The sequence below is a fragment of the Poromitra crassiceps genome (assembly GCF_964638095.1).
Source record: "Poromitra crassiceps genome assembly, chromosome: 9".
Lineage (NCBI taxonomy): Eukaryota > Metazoa > Chordata > Actinopteri > Beryciformes > Melamphaidae > Poromitra > Poromitra crassiceps.
In genome coordinates, this window is record NC_139630.1 from 55,683,705 (window position 1) to 55,698,486 (window position 14,782).

Below are 14,782 nucleotides of genomic sequence, written 5' to 3' on the forward strand. Positions count from 1 at the left end.
AGGTGCCTTCGAGTGAATGAGTCCATTGACGGAGGCATGGCAGGCCTGCTACCTCCACAAAGTGAGTGTGGGGCTGTGGGTCAATGCTTTGGCACGGCCGCTAACCGCCTCAGCAATGGGAGCTTTGTCTCTATCTGTGCTGGCACCACAGCAGCACCGCCTCCAGGCCTGTTGCACCAGCGCCTCTGGGGACAGCTAGGCCTAATCTGCCCCCTGTGAGCCAGCCTCCCCACACATGGGCAAGGCTGCCAAAACCTAACCCGCTCTCCTGGCCTATAATTACGTCCAGTGAAGAGGTGTGGACCCTCTTGTTTTTGAAGCCGGGAAACAATCTAACCACACTGTTGACCTGTAACTGCTTCACCCGCCAACTAGTGAATTTCCTTTCCCACAGCAGTTGTGCTGTGCGGCCCCACAGCCTCCTCCTGACTGGAGGACTGTGGCTTCCTCTGTGGCTCTCTGCAAACTGCTGCCTCCTCTCTGCCCTGTAGATTGCTACAGGTAGTCGTAAGATACTGGCTGATGATGTTCTAAACTCCAGAATCATCAGTGTGGTGTTTGATACTTTCCACAGTCCCTTCTTAGCTTCATCTGCTGGAGGAGTTGGAGAATGCTTCACTGGAAGGCGGTAAGGTTCGCTCTAAACATGTAATCTGAGATATGGCAAACTGTTTTGCTCTGGTTTGCATTTAGAGGCTCTCTCCATGCTGCATTTGCGCTCCTTCTTTTGACACACACAGAATGCATTCCGCAGCCTGGTGGCACGATTGCAAAACTTTCCATTTCCTTGTATTGCAAAAGACAAAGGAGAGCATTGACTGATGGTTTTCAGAGCGTTGGTCCTAATAACAAACTGATGGTTTTCAGAGCGTTGGTCCTAATACCAAACTGTCAACTTTGATTATTCACATGTTTTCAACTGAGGCTCATTAGACCATGCTTGCAGAAATGGGAACATTAAGAAAACCAACGAGAATTTGACTGAAATTTCGGGCCGTTAAAATAAATGTCATTTTACATTGAATGGGCATGGCATCCACACTAGGGCTGCACAAGTAATCATATTTTCATCGTCAGCGCAATATGAACGTGCGCAATAAACACATCGCAAAGACTGCCTGAAACGCAATGAATAACAAAAGTGGTTTTATTTACACACATCACATGCATTCCCACTCGGCATCTGATCGTTTTGTCCTGTGTTGTAAATACAGCGTAGACCTTTCTCTTGTTAGCGGTGCACTGAGCACCTCCGCCAAAGCCCAAACACGCTGTGCGTAGCTTCAGCTCCAGTCAGTGTGTCTTTCATTTCTTTATTCAGTGGGCATAGGCTATGTCTGGGGTCTATGTTAGCATTATTAAAGCAGAAAGACATAGGTACTGTATAGCTAATATGCATACTATAAACTAATATTTGTTTATTTATCGCAAGTCGTATCGTCATCGCAATATTGAACAATGTTATATTGCACATCGCAGATTTTCCTCATATCGTACAGGCCTTATCCACACAAATAGAGATGGAACGATATGAAAAATTCATATCACGATTATAGTGACCAAAATGATCACGGATATCATCAGTATTATCACGGTTTGTTAAAATGTGCTGAAAATGTTCAAAAAGTACTAATACACTCACGGAAATCATTTCACCAAGTTTTCTATTGAAAACTCAGACCCAAAAAGGATTGATACACTCACTGAAATCATTTCTCCAACGCTGCAAGGTTTGCATCTGGGAGACGGTTGCTAACTTTGGTTGATGATGGACAGTATTTACCATGTTTTTCAAAGCACTGTAATCATCACGGTAACACGGTTGTAATGATAATGACAATTTTAAACGTTACGGTTATCGTAAGGAATTTTATGGTTATCGTTACATCCCTACACACAAAGTATGAACCTCCGTTATTCTCGAGAAAGTCTGACTGTCCCCCCTCACCACCGCTTCTGCAAGCGGCCAGCCGGGTCTGCCTTTCGGAGGTAGGCTCCAGTCCTTCCTGTATCTGGCTCCCTACTGTTGACAGTAGCCATGGAGCTCCTCCTCCTCCCCCTGTTAGTGGAGCTCCTCCCCTGTTATCAGCTGCAGATGGCTGCTTTAGCGAGGCAGATTTATGACTGCTCAGTTATGACATGATACACATGCTTCCATAAGACAGCAGCACAGCTGTGCAGTAACTACTTTGTCTTCTCCAGCAGGCTCTTGACTTCCTCTTATCAGGGAATCTGACTGTGTTTAAATGTCTGTTTAAATGTGCTTCTGGATTCTGTCCGGGCCTCAAGATTCACTTTCTGACGCGTTAACGAGATGCTGTCAAGGGACCTCTTTTAGCTTGAAGAGAAACCAGGTTGTTGCTCCTCCAATACTGCATTTTTTGACCCGACATTGTATTGATCGGCGTTGTGCCTCACCTCCTCAGATCACCAGAGAGAACACCAGAGAGAACAGGGTGTGCTGCTCCTCTTGTCACCATGTTCTGAATGGCATATCCCAGCCTCCCACAGGAAGACGTTTTGAAAGAGTGCGGTTAGGAGGAAAGAGTTTGGATAACGCACAAGATGGCTGTCATATACACGTCTCGCTCTTATATGTTCCATGCGATTTTTGTCTGTTTTCGAGTCCCCAAGTAGACTAATGGTTAAGAAAGTGACCTTGTTGCTGGAAGGTTGCCAGATTGAATCCTCCCTGGACTGGCTGGGAACATCTGTGTGGAACAAGTGAATGAGACACAACTGCAGTTGAGGTGTCTTTGAGCAAAGCCCTCAGCTGCTCCAGAGTTGCTGCACAGTGGCCAATATAGTAGAAGACTGTGGTTGCTTTGGCCAGCTCCCAGGTGTGATTGACTGTGTATAGCTTCTGTATGGAACCATCTCCCAGGTGTGATTGACTGTATAGCTTCTGTATGGAACCAGCTCCCAGGTGTGAGTGACTGTGTATAGCTTCTGTATGGAACCATCTCCCAGGTGTGATTGACTGTGTATAGCTTCTGTATGGAACCATCTCCCAGGTGTGATTGACTGTGTATAGCTTCTGTATGGAACCATCTCCCAGGTGTGATTGACTGTGTATAGCTTCTGTATGGAACCATCTCCCAGGTGTGATTGACTGTGTATAGCTTCTGTATGGAACCATCTCCCAGGTGTGATTGACTGTGTATAGCTTCTGTATGGAACCATCTCCCAGGTGTGATTGACTGTGTATAGCTTCTGCATGGAACCAGCTCCCAGGTGTGATTGACTGTGTATAGCTTCTGCATGGAACCATCTCCCAGGAAAATCTTCTGCATTATCACTTTAAAGCAGTACGCTTTATGCAGATACAAAATCCAGTTTACTCCGCATGCAAAAACATACAAACATTAGACACACTGTAAACATGAATACAGATGTTAGAACACATTTTAAACTCGTGTTTAGCTCAGGAACACCGCTCTCAACCGAGCGAGCAGCACGGACAAAGCTGTAAAAGGTCTCGTGGGTCTTGCTGAGAAGTATGCAGATGGTGGTGGTGGACTATAAAAGACCTGGAAGCAAAACAGGACTTGCCGTTCAAGTGAATTTTGCAACCAGTAGCCTTTCTCTAAAATGACTCCAGGCCTCCAGCCTCACCGCAGCATTTAGCACGAAACATAATGCAACACAGAGCAACATGTGTCTCTCTTGAACGATACCTCTGCCCTATAAATCCATTCGCTATTTCCAGTGTATGTGCAGCAACAAAGTGACGCTTGCTTTGTTTCCTGGTTATTTAAGTAAGGTAACGGTTCAAATATGAACAGAATAAAATGTCCGTCCCTCAGTTTTATATCCCTGTGAGAAGGTCAGGGGTCAACACAATGTGTGGCCCTGCGGATCTGTTGTGCTGTGTCAGAAATAAAGCAGGGTTTCTTCTTTGAACACCACTAACTGCTCTGTGGAGCTGCCTTAGGTTGGAGCTTAAGCGGTGATTATGTGCAGATTTGCTCGCATACTCCGACCACTGTTCAGTTGAGTTCTGTGCTTAATAACTGAATGTTGATGTTGAGATCAGTTGGAAAAGCCTTGCTTCCTCACTTAGGCATTCAGAGGTGGTTTCTTTCCTCCCTCTGCTACTCTTTTATTAAGGAGCTTTGTGGGGAGGAGGGCTTCTTCTCAAATGAATGACCTCCATTCTCATAAAGGATCTGTCAAGATTTTGTTTTGAAAGCGTCATGAAATAGACAACCTCAAATGTCTGATGTCTTGTAGTGTGGAGTTGCAATAGACCACCATTTGCTCCCTCCCTCCCTCCCTGCCTGCTGCTTGGTTATGCATAACTTTCTCATTTAACTTCTCACAAAACGCAGACGTCTCCAGCTCATAAGAGGAGGCTAATCCTCGCTCCTGGCTATGGACTGAGAACAAAGATAGCATTCTGCGTGCGTTTGTGTCTCTTCATCTCTGCGTATCTCGAGGAGAAATGTTCATGTTGCTTACCAGAAGTGTTTTCTTCTTCTTGCCTTTCTATCCAGATGTTCAAGATGAGGGTGGGTTGCTGTGACCACTGACGCTGCAGTGTGCTGACCAGAGCAAAGCAGTCCTGACCTGGCAATATACGAATGGCCCAGGGAAGCCACCAGATTGACATTCAGGTTTTGCATGACCTGCGCCAGAAGTTCCCTGAAGTCCCTGAGGGTGTTGTTTCACAGTGTGTTCTGCAGGTGAGCAGCACCACCACCCAATCTAGCAAAATGAATACACACCGGCCAATGTTAAGAGAGAAGATCATATTATTAGCACCTTAGAACGATCATGTAAGAGAGACGTGACCACCTCAGCACCTGGTTTTGGTTTAATGTACCTCCCTTCTTGTCCCACTGTTTTTAATCTGGCTTGTTCTGTGACACCCAAACCATAATTATGTCACTAAGACCATCATGCATGTTGTTTATATACGAGGGATCAGCCCAGCAGCATTTTGGTGAACAAACCGCGCCACTGGGTGGCAACGGCAATGCAACCCTATGGAGCCTGAGTTTTGGGATGCTTCAGTGTCTGACTCTAGTCGGCTGACTCTGTTTACATTTTAAAAACTGCAACAGTTCACACAACTTTAACACGACATGCATTAGGGGTGGGGGGAAAAATCGATTCACTCAAGTATCGCGATTTTTAATGTCACGATTTTTTTAATCGATCTTTTATTCCAGAATCGATATTTTTTTTATTTTTTTTGGGTGCCCGCAGTCAGGCCACTCACTGAACAGCAGGCCAGGCGCCGCCTACTGGTTTACTAGTGGTTTTATTACTTTATTAGTTGGTCTGAAGTAATAATTACACTTCAGGGTTAAAGTGGGTGCATCTCATTGTAAAATTGGACTTGGCCCAAATTGGGCTTCAAACGGACAAATTTCACGCGCGTCGGCCCATATCGGCCTGGCCTGCTTGGTATCTAATGCCCGGCCTGAATTATGATCCCAGTCCGCCCCTGTTTTTAACTATATCGCCCAGCCCTACTCATGATATATAATATACAGTCTCTAGTGTATGATTCAACTTTTCCCATGTTCTAATCTAGTGTAAAAAAGCAAACAAACTGAAAAAAGAAAAGAAAAAAAGAAACAAAAATCGCAATAAATCGTAACATCGAATCGCAATAATCGTAGAATCGCAATACTTTCGCAATATATATCGAATCGGCACCCAAGTATCGTGATAGTATCGAATCGGGAGATAAGTGAATCGCCACAGCCCTAACATGCATACATACATCAAACTCTTGAGCTAATTCTGCTCTCATTCAGAATGTCAAAATATAAGCGATGTGATGTATAGTTTTTGAGATATTAACGTTTGTTTGGCACAACTCATACTAGTTAACTGGTTCCGCATTTCTGGGTGGCAAGTGACGTCACGCTGATTCGTCCTATACCATGTGGAATTTATTTATTTATTTAAAATGGGACTCTGAATGTTACAATTCTAATATAGCATCTTTGACTTTGTATGTATGAATGCAAAATGTTGACGACCATACTGTCACATCTTTATCTTTCATCCAAAGTATTTGAATGTGGCACACTAAGCTTAATCCCTCTCTCTCTCTCTCTCTCTCTCTCTCTCTCTCTCTCTCTCTCTCTCTCTCTCTCTCTCTCTCTCTCTCTCGTTCCCTCCCTCCTTCAGAACAACAACAATTTGGACGCCTGCTGTGAATACCTGTCCCAGGTGAGTCCGGGCTACCTGTACAGCGAAGGAGGAAACCACATCAGCTTCTCCGACGACCCCAGCTTCACCCGGCTCCGCAATCACATGACCCAGCTCAACCTGGGCCTGCAGTCTCAGAATGTGTTGCGGGACGGCCTGAGGATGAACGGCAGCAGGACTCTGGCCCACAGCCTGAGCGACGGGCCCCTCCAGACCACGCAGGCCCCCAACAGTGACTTCTTTCAGCAGGAGCCCCAGTCGGCCCCGGTGCAGGTGCCCGCCAGCCTCAATGTGTTTGGCGCCATGGAGCCCACGCGCAAACAGCAGCCTCCCCAGCACCTGGGACTCTACCCGCTCAAGGGCGCCCAGCAGGCGCCGCGCTTCAACCCCATCACCGTCACGCTGGCGCCCAACACGGGCCGCAACACCCCCACGTCTTTGCACATACACGGCGGGCCGCAGTCGGGCCTGAGCAGTCCACAGGGTAACGCCATCTACATCAGGCCCTACGTCAGCCAGTCCGCTGCGAGCCGGCAGAACCACCACCACCAGCAGCAGGGGGGCAGGGCCCAGTACAGCCCCACCTCCCAGCCGCAGCAGCAGATCTACCAGATCTCACACCCTTCCTCCCTGCCCGGCTCCTGGTCAGGCCCTCATTACGCCTCCTCACATACCTCACAGCACCAGACCCAGGGCCACCAGACCTCCCACGTCTACATGCCAATCAGCTCCCCCACAAACCCCCAGGCTCCCTCCTCCATCCTCCAGGCTCCCTCCGGAAGCCAGGCCTCGTCCTCGGGCGTCTCCTCCTGCTCCTCCTCCTGCTCCTCCTCCTCCTCTTCGGTCATGCCCACCTCCCTGTCCACCTTCGGCCAGTACAACATCCAGAACATCTCCACCGGCCCGCGCAAGAACCAGATAGAGATCAAACTTGAATCTCCGCAGAGGAGCAACTCCACGACCACGACGGCCGTGCTGCGGACCGGCAGCGGGCCTCGCTCCTCCTCCTCCTCCTCCGCCTCCTCCTCCTGCCCCTCGTCCTCCTCGTCCACCGGGGCGGCTCCGGGGCCCAGCACCTGTCCTCTGTCCATCGGAGGCCCGGGTCTGAGCCGCAGCCAGCCCACTGTTTACATCTCCACCAGCCCGCCCACTGCTGCTACCACTCCCTCTGAGGAGGCTGTCCTGGCCCAGGCCGGCTCCCGCGCCCAGCCCAAGTTTTACATTTCGGCGAACGCCTCCAGTGACGACGGCGGGGGGAGGAACCCTCCCACGGTCTACATCTCAGCCAATCCCCCCATGCAGGGGCCGCCGGGGGCCAGGAACATGGGGGGCCAGGTGAGCATGGGCCCCGCCTACATCCACCATCATCCGCCCAAGTCCCGCGGCTCCGTCGGCGGCGGAGGCGGCACGGCCTCCTCCCCTCGCGTGGTGGTGACTCAGCCCAACACCAAGTACACTTTTAAAATCACGGTGTCGCCGAACAAGCCCCCGGCCGTGTCCCCCGGAGTCGTGTCGCCCACCTTTGAGCCCAACAACCTCCTCAGTCTCCCCGCGGACCACCACTTTGTGGAGCCGGACCCCCTCCATCTCTCGGACCCGCTGTCGGTGCACAGGGAGCGGCCGAACGAGCCTCGCAGACTCAGCATGGGCTCAGACGATGCAGCGTACACACAAGGTGAGCAGCACTGCTGAGGATCAACTTGAATCATTTGTGTTTCTTCTTCTTCTTCTTCTAGCTACACAAACATAGTCACTAGCTGTGTTTCCATTACAGTTTTTCGCAAAAGAATTGCGATATTTCTACAACTTCGACAATGTACAATTGCGACTTGTAGGCGTTTCCATTGAAGTTGCGTTTGAGTGATTCCCCGTTGCAGCAGCTGCCACAGTGATTACGCACGGGGATCTGCCCCATATCCCGTCCCCTGCATGCTCAAATCCAACCAATGGTCAATGCAAATCCCAACATGAAGTTACAATGCATATAAACGAGCCTGATTATCAATTCAAAAGAAAATGAGTCGCAAAATGTTGCTGGCTGCGTGAATGCAGTCAGCGCGACAGGCAGAGGAAAAAAGGTAGCCTAATAGCCTACAACTGGTCCGATTTAGAGATGGAGGGGGGAAAAGGCTGATTTGGTTCTATAATTGCACCTGAAACGTGTGCAATGTATTAGCCTACTCACAGTCACTGTATTCACTTCAGACAGCACCACCGCACCAGTGTGTGCTTTTCATCCTCTCATCTCGCCGCTGTGCCAAATGCGCGCACACAGGCAGCCTGCTGTCACCATGGACCGATTTCTGCCATTAAACATTATCTAATTTGCCCGGCTACGCTTTTGCATAACACTCGTCTTTCTGCTAGGTAGCGTTGCTTCAAAGTTTTCCACTTGCTGCGGAGGTTTTGACACGGCTATCGAACCTTACTTACCAAACTTATTTTCCGCTCCTTTTCCAAGGGATAATATGGGTCACATGACGTGCAAATGCGAAAAATGTGTTTCCATTACACTTTTGCGATAAACTTCTATATCGACACGTCTGAAAAACCACCTCATGAGAGCGAAAAAACTTTTTGCGATATTTGGGAGGTTTTTCGAAATTCACGTGTTTCCATTACCCAATTTCTATTGCGATATTTAGATTTTGCGCATTTCTGAGGGTAATGGAAACACAACTAGTGACACGCATGGTACAAGGAGGTACAGGATCCCAGAGGGATTCTGCTCCACATCCGTTGAGACAGAACATAGATGTTCTGCTGAATATGCTCAATATACAATGAAGCATTTCATTCCAAAATGATGCTGTACGTCTCTGAGAATTAACGGTTACTTTAAGTTCATCGCTCAATAGGTCATCCCATCTGTTATTTTGTAAACAAAGGCATTAAAATTAGTGCTGGGAAAGGTGCGATTAGTGATTATGGTGGACACTGGACAATATTGCGATTTGCGATTGTGATTGCGATATAATAAACAAATGGTATCTAGGGATGTGCCGGCATGGGTTTTTGACGGTATGATAACCTTGGACAAAAATACCACGGTTTCACGTATCACAGACTAAAATACATGAAATATATTACAATTTAAAATATATTAAAACTAAATAAATAAAACAATTTGAAATAAAATTATCTTTACAAAAAAATAAAATGTTTTGAGACATTTGCCTGTCCCGAACATGTAAAAAAGAAACACCAGAAAAATAGAAACTGCACTGCGTTACAGCACATAGAAGATGGCTCAGAGTGCAAAGTTAGTTACATGTCTGTCCAGTAATACAATGATACACCCCGTTTATTTCTTTTGTAGCGACAGATGGCCTTGAACGCCACACTCACGTGACGCTTCTTGAGAGAGAGGTGAGGTAACGTGCATCTACAGACTTTATCGAGGGACCATGAAGGCATCATGTGACAGGCTAGTTAAAAGTCTGGATGTGCTGCTGCTGGCAGCTGCTGCGACAGTGTTTTCTCTATCAACCTTGTTAATCTCGCTATATTCTTCATCACAGCGGGTCATTACCCACTGTGCACTTAATCCTGCACTAGTTCTGTATACTGTAAGCACCTGCAGCTCTCTCCTTATTTTACTGACGTTCTCACTAATCACACGGCTGTTTACATGCATTTCTGAACAGCTAGCTAGTTATTAGCATAGCTCGCTGTTAACGATCATGGATGTTCTCTCTCTCCCTCTCGGTAAGATGTAACCGTGCTGCGCATAACATTACTTATTTGCAGGAGTGCATGGGAGAAGTTTCCCGCTAGTGTTGATGCCCAGTGTGATGGCAGAGAAACGTCTGTTTGCTGCGTCGCGTGTAACGTTTAGAGGCACACACACACACACATACACACACACTCAAAAAGACGTGAAAATAATAATAATAATCGCACACTTTTGCGGTTATGTAATCGCACGTGCTGACATCGCGATTGCGATTGCGATTAGATTAATCGTGCAGCACTAATTAAAATAGCAAATAGCAAATGGCTTGTAGCTTAGAACGTTTTTGACTTTCATGTCAGCAATCATGTAAGTGATTTTTTCAAATGGATCGCTCAGTTTGGAACAAAACTTGTTAAACTATTATGCAACTTCAAAAGGGTCTTTCTGTGTGGAGTTCTGGGGGTTCCTCCAGATAGGAACCCCCCCACTAAACAACATGCAAAAGAAACACACAAAAACTATATACAACTACAAATTTCGCACGCTGTGTTTTGTGTGTGTGTTTTGTGTGTGTGTGAGAGAGATTGTGTGTGTGTGTCTGTGTGTGTGTGTGTGTGTGTGTGTGTGTGACTGTGTGACTGTGTGACTGTGTGTGTGTGTGTGTGTGTGTGTGTGTGTGTGTGTGTGTGTGTGTGTGTGTGTGTGTGTGAGACTGTGTGACTGTGTGTGTGTGATGTCTGGTTCATGCTCCACACAATTAATGATTTGTTTAGCAGAAGTCAAGTGTGTACAGATGAGCTTCCTGGACAGCATCCAGAGCACAGAGCTTCAGAGCCGCCACACTTTCGACTCGTAACAATAAATAAAAAGTATATCATTTTTTGTGTCTACTAGCAGCAAACAGGCCTAAATGCTTTTTCCTCTCCATCCTGCCAAGAAAGTCATTTTACTATCAAGTATACTTTGTGATTTTAAAAGTGGCTTTTCAAATCATTTCTTGAGCCAAAACTGTCTACATATACCTGCTGTCACTAATAATCGTCAGCCGGTGTTGAAACACTGCTGTGTCTGTATACCACTCTGCAAGGTAGATCGAAGAGAAGGTGACTCGCTGAGGGAGGGAGGGAGGGAGGGAGGGGGGGGGGGTGGGGCAATGACGGGGGAGGGGCGGGGCCATGACGGGGGAGGGGCGGGGCCATGACGGGGGAGTGACTCCTCCACAGTGAATGCTGTGTGTGGCACCGGCGGCCGTGAGTCAAACGTGTCGGAGCAGCAGTGCTGCTTCCTTTTTTGGGCTTTTGACTGGATCACGTGTGAGTCACCGGCTGTGGCCCTCACGCTGCGGTGACTCCCTACCATACCACCCAATGAGGGGCCTGCACGCTGCGGTGACTACCTACCCCCCACCAATGAGGAGCCTTCTCACTGGCTCTGCTACTGCTGCTGCTACTGCTGCTGCTGCTGAGCCGCAGCACCGCAGTTTAATATCCCACTTACGCTCATGTTGTTCATTGTGACCCTCGCTACTGATTGGCTGAGTCATGTTCAAAGCAGGCTACTGATTGGCTGAGTCATGTTCAAAGCAGGTGTAAAAGGCCTGATGGAGGCAACACCTGTGACCACATGAGTTAATTTAAACATGAATGTGTTCACCAAAAAGCAGACTGGTCATGATGATGCCACAACTGGAACTATATTGCTTGGCAGAAGAAGAATAACATCCTATTGGACTAGAATGGAGCAGTGCAGGATTGAGTCAGGAAGTAGCACTTCCAGGTCGTGAGGGGAAAAGGCAACGGGATTTTACTAGTATGGGGATTTCGCTTAAATGCATGAAATAAGGTGTGTGGTTGAATGCTTAATTCTGATTGGTCAGTGAGGTCTGTTATTTCTGATTACAGACAGCTTGCCTGTATCACATCCGGTCATATTACGCCACATTCATCATCATCATTTTGTTGATTTCTAATCTCACTATTATAATAATAATACGCAAGCGAGCGGTGCACAATGGCTTCGCGCAGGTGAGCAGCGTGAGGCACGGTGGGAATAAGTGCGCAATATTTATAGTCGGATTAACTTGCGACAGTTTATGCCAAAAATACGTTACTCTTTTTCCCCTGCAAACAGTTGGATTCAACTATTTTTGGGGAGAAGCTTGAAAGTTACAGCGTGTAGTAAAAATGTTAAATCAATATTTCCTCTTAAATGATTAATATCATTGTTGGTGCTATAAGTAGCCTTATAATAATCAGGATAATCTACTGCGAGCTGGTCATTATCGCCAAATAAGCAATATCTACAGTATTATTCATTCAAAGTAAAATAACATTTGCATTCATTTTTGATGTCACCTTTTAGCCATTGTAAAATCACTACAAAGCAGCATGCTTAATTACATTCCAAAGGCATAAGTGCAGAACATATTTCCAAGCCAACATATCTCCATGTTTGTTTCACATAAAGACAAGATAACACATGTTTATGAACTGTAAATGGTAATTATCCTAACCTATAGGAACATAGTAATTTGATCTTGACTCATGGCTGTACTCTGTCCTGCAACATGTGCCAGGTAGCTAGGTATTTTACAGCCAGTGTTGATACATCTGATAATTAACCGTGTAGAGGTTTGTTTTTGCACCGCTGTCTGTTAAATGTTCACATTCAGCGTAAAGTTGCTCCGTCTGCATGTAGCCCCTCCTCTGTCACATGACCCTGCAGGCCAGGCTGGAGGGGTGGGGTTGTGGTTGAGTGGCTGAGTGAAAACACAACATTTACATTCACATTTTAAACATTTACTCTCACACAGCGTTGACTTAGTGCAGAGCGAGCGCCCGGGGAGGGCTTTGGTGCCTTGCTCAAGGACACTTTGGCTGCCGCGGAGATCGAACCTGCGAACCTTTTTGTCACAAGGCAGACTACCCGCAAAGCCATCCTGCCGCAAGCTCTGATTATGTGTGTGTGTGTGTGTGTGTGTGTGTGTGTGTTGATAGAGTGTCTGCGTAGGAGGTGTTACAACCTGTCAACAGATGCAAGAATGATGATGAATTAAATAGATATTGCAGAGACATGGTTGTGTGTAGCGCTATTCATTCAGTAGCAGACACTCTGTACTGAAGCAGAATTAGCCCCGAGCTAAGCACGATCAAGCTGAACTTCAGTGTGTGTGATGAAATGAAGAGCGATAGACAGCACAGAGCTGCTTGTATACACAGGGCATGAATAACACAGACATGTTCTATGTGTGTGGGTCATGTGACACGCTTGCTTATCAAGATACCCAGACACTTAAATAGCATTTGCATAAGAATAGTATACAAAATACAAAACGGCAGTCAAAACCCTATCCACACATCAGCGTATGGTGTAAACGTATCAGACAGTAGGGCTGGGTATTGGTTAAAATTTCAAGAATCGATTCGATTCCGATTCACAAGGTTCCGAATCGATTAATCCTGATTCGATTCGATTCCGATTCGATTAATTTCAATATCGATTTGGTTAGTGATACTAAAACATGTTTTTTGAGCTATAACCTGAATTACATGACTGTCCAGTTATGTAACACAGGGGTTCCCAACCTTTTTTGTGCCAAGGACCGGTAGATACATGGGGAAACAATTTGAATGGTTTTAGTTACACATATATTTACTCACCAGAGGGTGACAAAGGGTAAATAACAGCCTTTTCATCTGTCAATAAAGACACTTTCACAATTATGCACAGTGATTTGATTTCAGCCTATATAATTTCTAAAAGTAGATTTCCATTTATGTAGCCTACAGTATTTATGTTTTTGTTTCAACTACAAACATACATAAACGTCAACTTGAAACTATGTTTCAACTATCTCACACAGCCTATAATATTATAGCCTATGTTTAAAAAAAATCGATCTCTGGACATATGAATCGATATCAAAGGATTAAAATAAAAATCGATTAAAAATCGGAGAATCTATTTTTTTAACCCAGCCCTATCAGACAGGGTGCCACTACTGTATCCACATCAATGTGTTGCTCGCTCTCTGTCTCTCTTTCTCTCTCTGTCTCTGTCTCTGTCTCTCTCTGTCTGTCTGTCTGTCTGTCTCTCTCTGTCTCTCTCTGTGTCTGTCTCTCTCTGTCTCTCTCTCTGTGTCTCTCTCTGTCTCTCTCTCTCTCATTAGGAATTGTTGTTGACAGAGAGGAAACCGTAGCTGACGTGCGTGCGCGCTTGTGCTTCTGTTGCTTGTTTGCAGCCTTGTTGGTCCATCAGAAGGCCCGCATGGAGAGGCTGTGGCATGAGCTGGAGCTGAAGAAGAAGAAGCTGGAGAAGCTAAAAGAGGAAGTGAACGAGATGGAGAACGACCTGACCAGGAGACGGCTAGAGAGATCCAACTCCGTCTCCCAAATTCCTTCGGTGAGCTTCCTCCTTCCTCCTCCACACTCTTCCTCCTCCACACTCTCCATTCAGAGAGCAGGTTGTGAATATCAACTTGTTGGAGGGTTTCAATATATCAATATTATTGACGTAAATGTGAAGTGATTTTACATTTTAAATTGACTGAATGCTACTGATAGTTGACTTGGCTAAACAGGTTAAAATCTGTATAGGAAAATGGGGGTGGGGGGGGAGTTTGCACAATGAATGAATGAAAAACTAATTTTCTGAAATACACCTAAGGCAACCGATGTTATGTCATCGTAGCCCCACTATTATTTTACACATTGTGACGTTTGTTGTTGTGAACGATCATCAGTTATAGTGTGATATTGCCAACTTGATAGTCAGTCATATTGCCAAGTGTACGTATTATTATTATTAGTGAGATCTGGAAAAAGGAGGGACGTTTGAAGTGGAAAACTTCTACGAACCCTGACGAACATCGTTCACAGGCAGTGAAAAGCTCTTACGCTTTTAGCATGCAAACTTCAAAAGACAACTCTGCAGACAAAA

General features: G+C 46.2%; 1 protein-coding gene across 1 annotated transcript in view; it reads left to right on the top strand.

Moving 5' to 3' along the window:
• Positions 1-14,782, top strand: part of tab2 (TGF-beta activated kinase 1 (MAP3K7) binding protein 2) — a 78,813-nt gene that overhangs the window by 53,225 nt on the left and 10,806 nt on the right. Inside the window, exons 2-4 of the mRNA XM_083643226.1 lie at positions 4,497-4,685; positions 6,148-7,843; positions 14,085-14,245. Of these exons, the coding sequence (XP_083499352.1) occupies positions 4,584-4,685; positions 6,148-7,843; positions 14,085-14,245 (1,959 nt within the window). The 5' untranslated portion in view covers positions 4,497-4,583. The remainder of the gene's footprint in view (positions 1-4,496; positions 4,686-6,147; positions 7,844-14,084; positions 14,246-14,782) is intronic.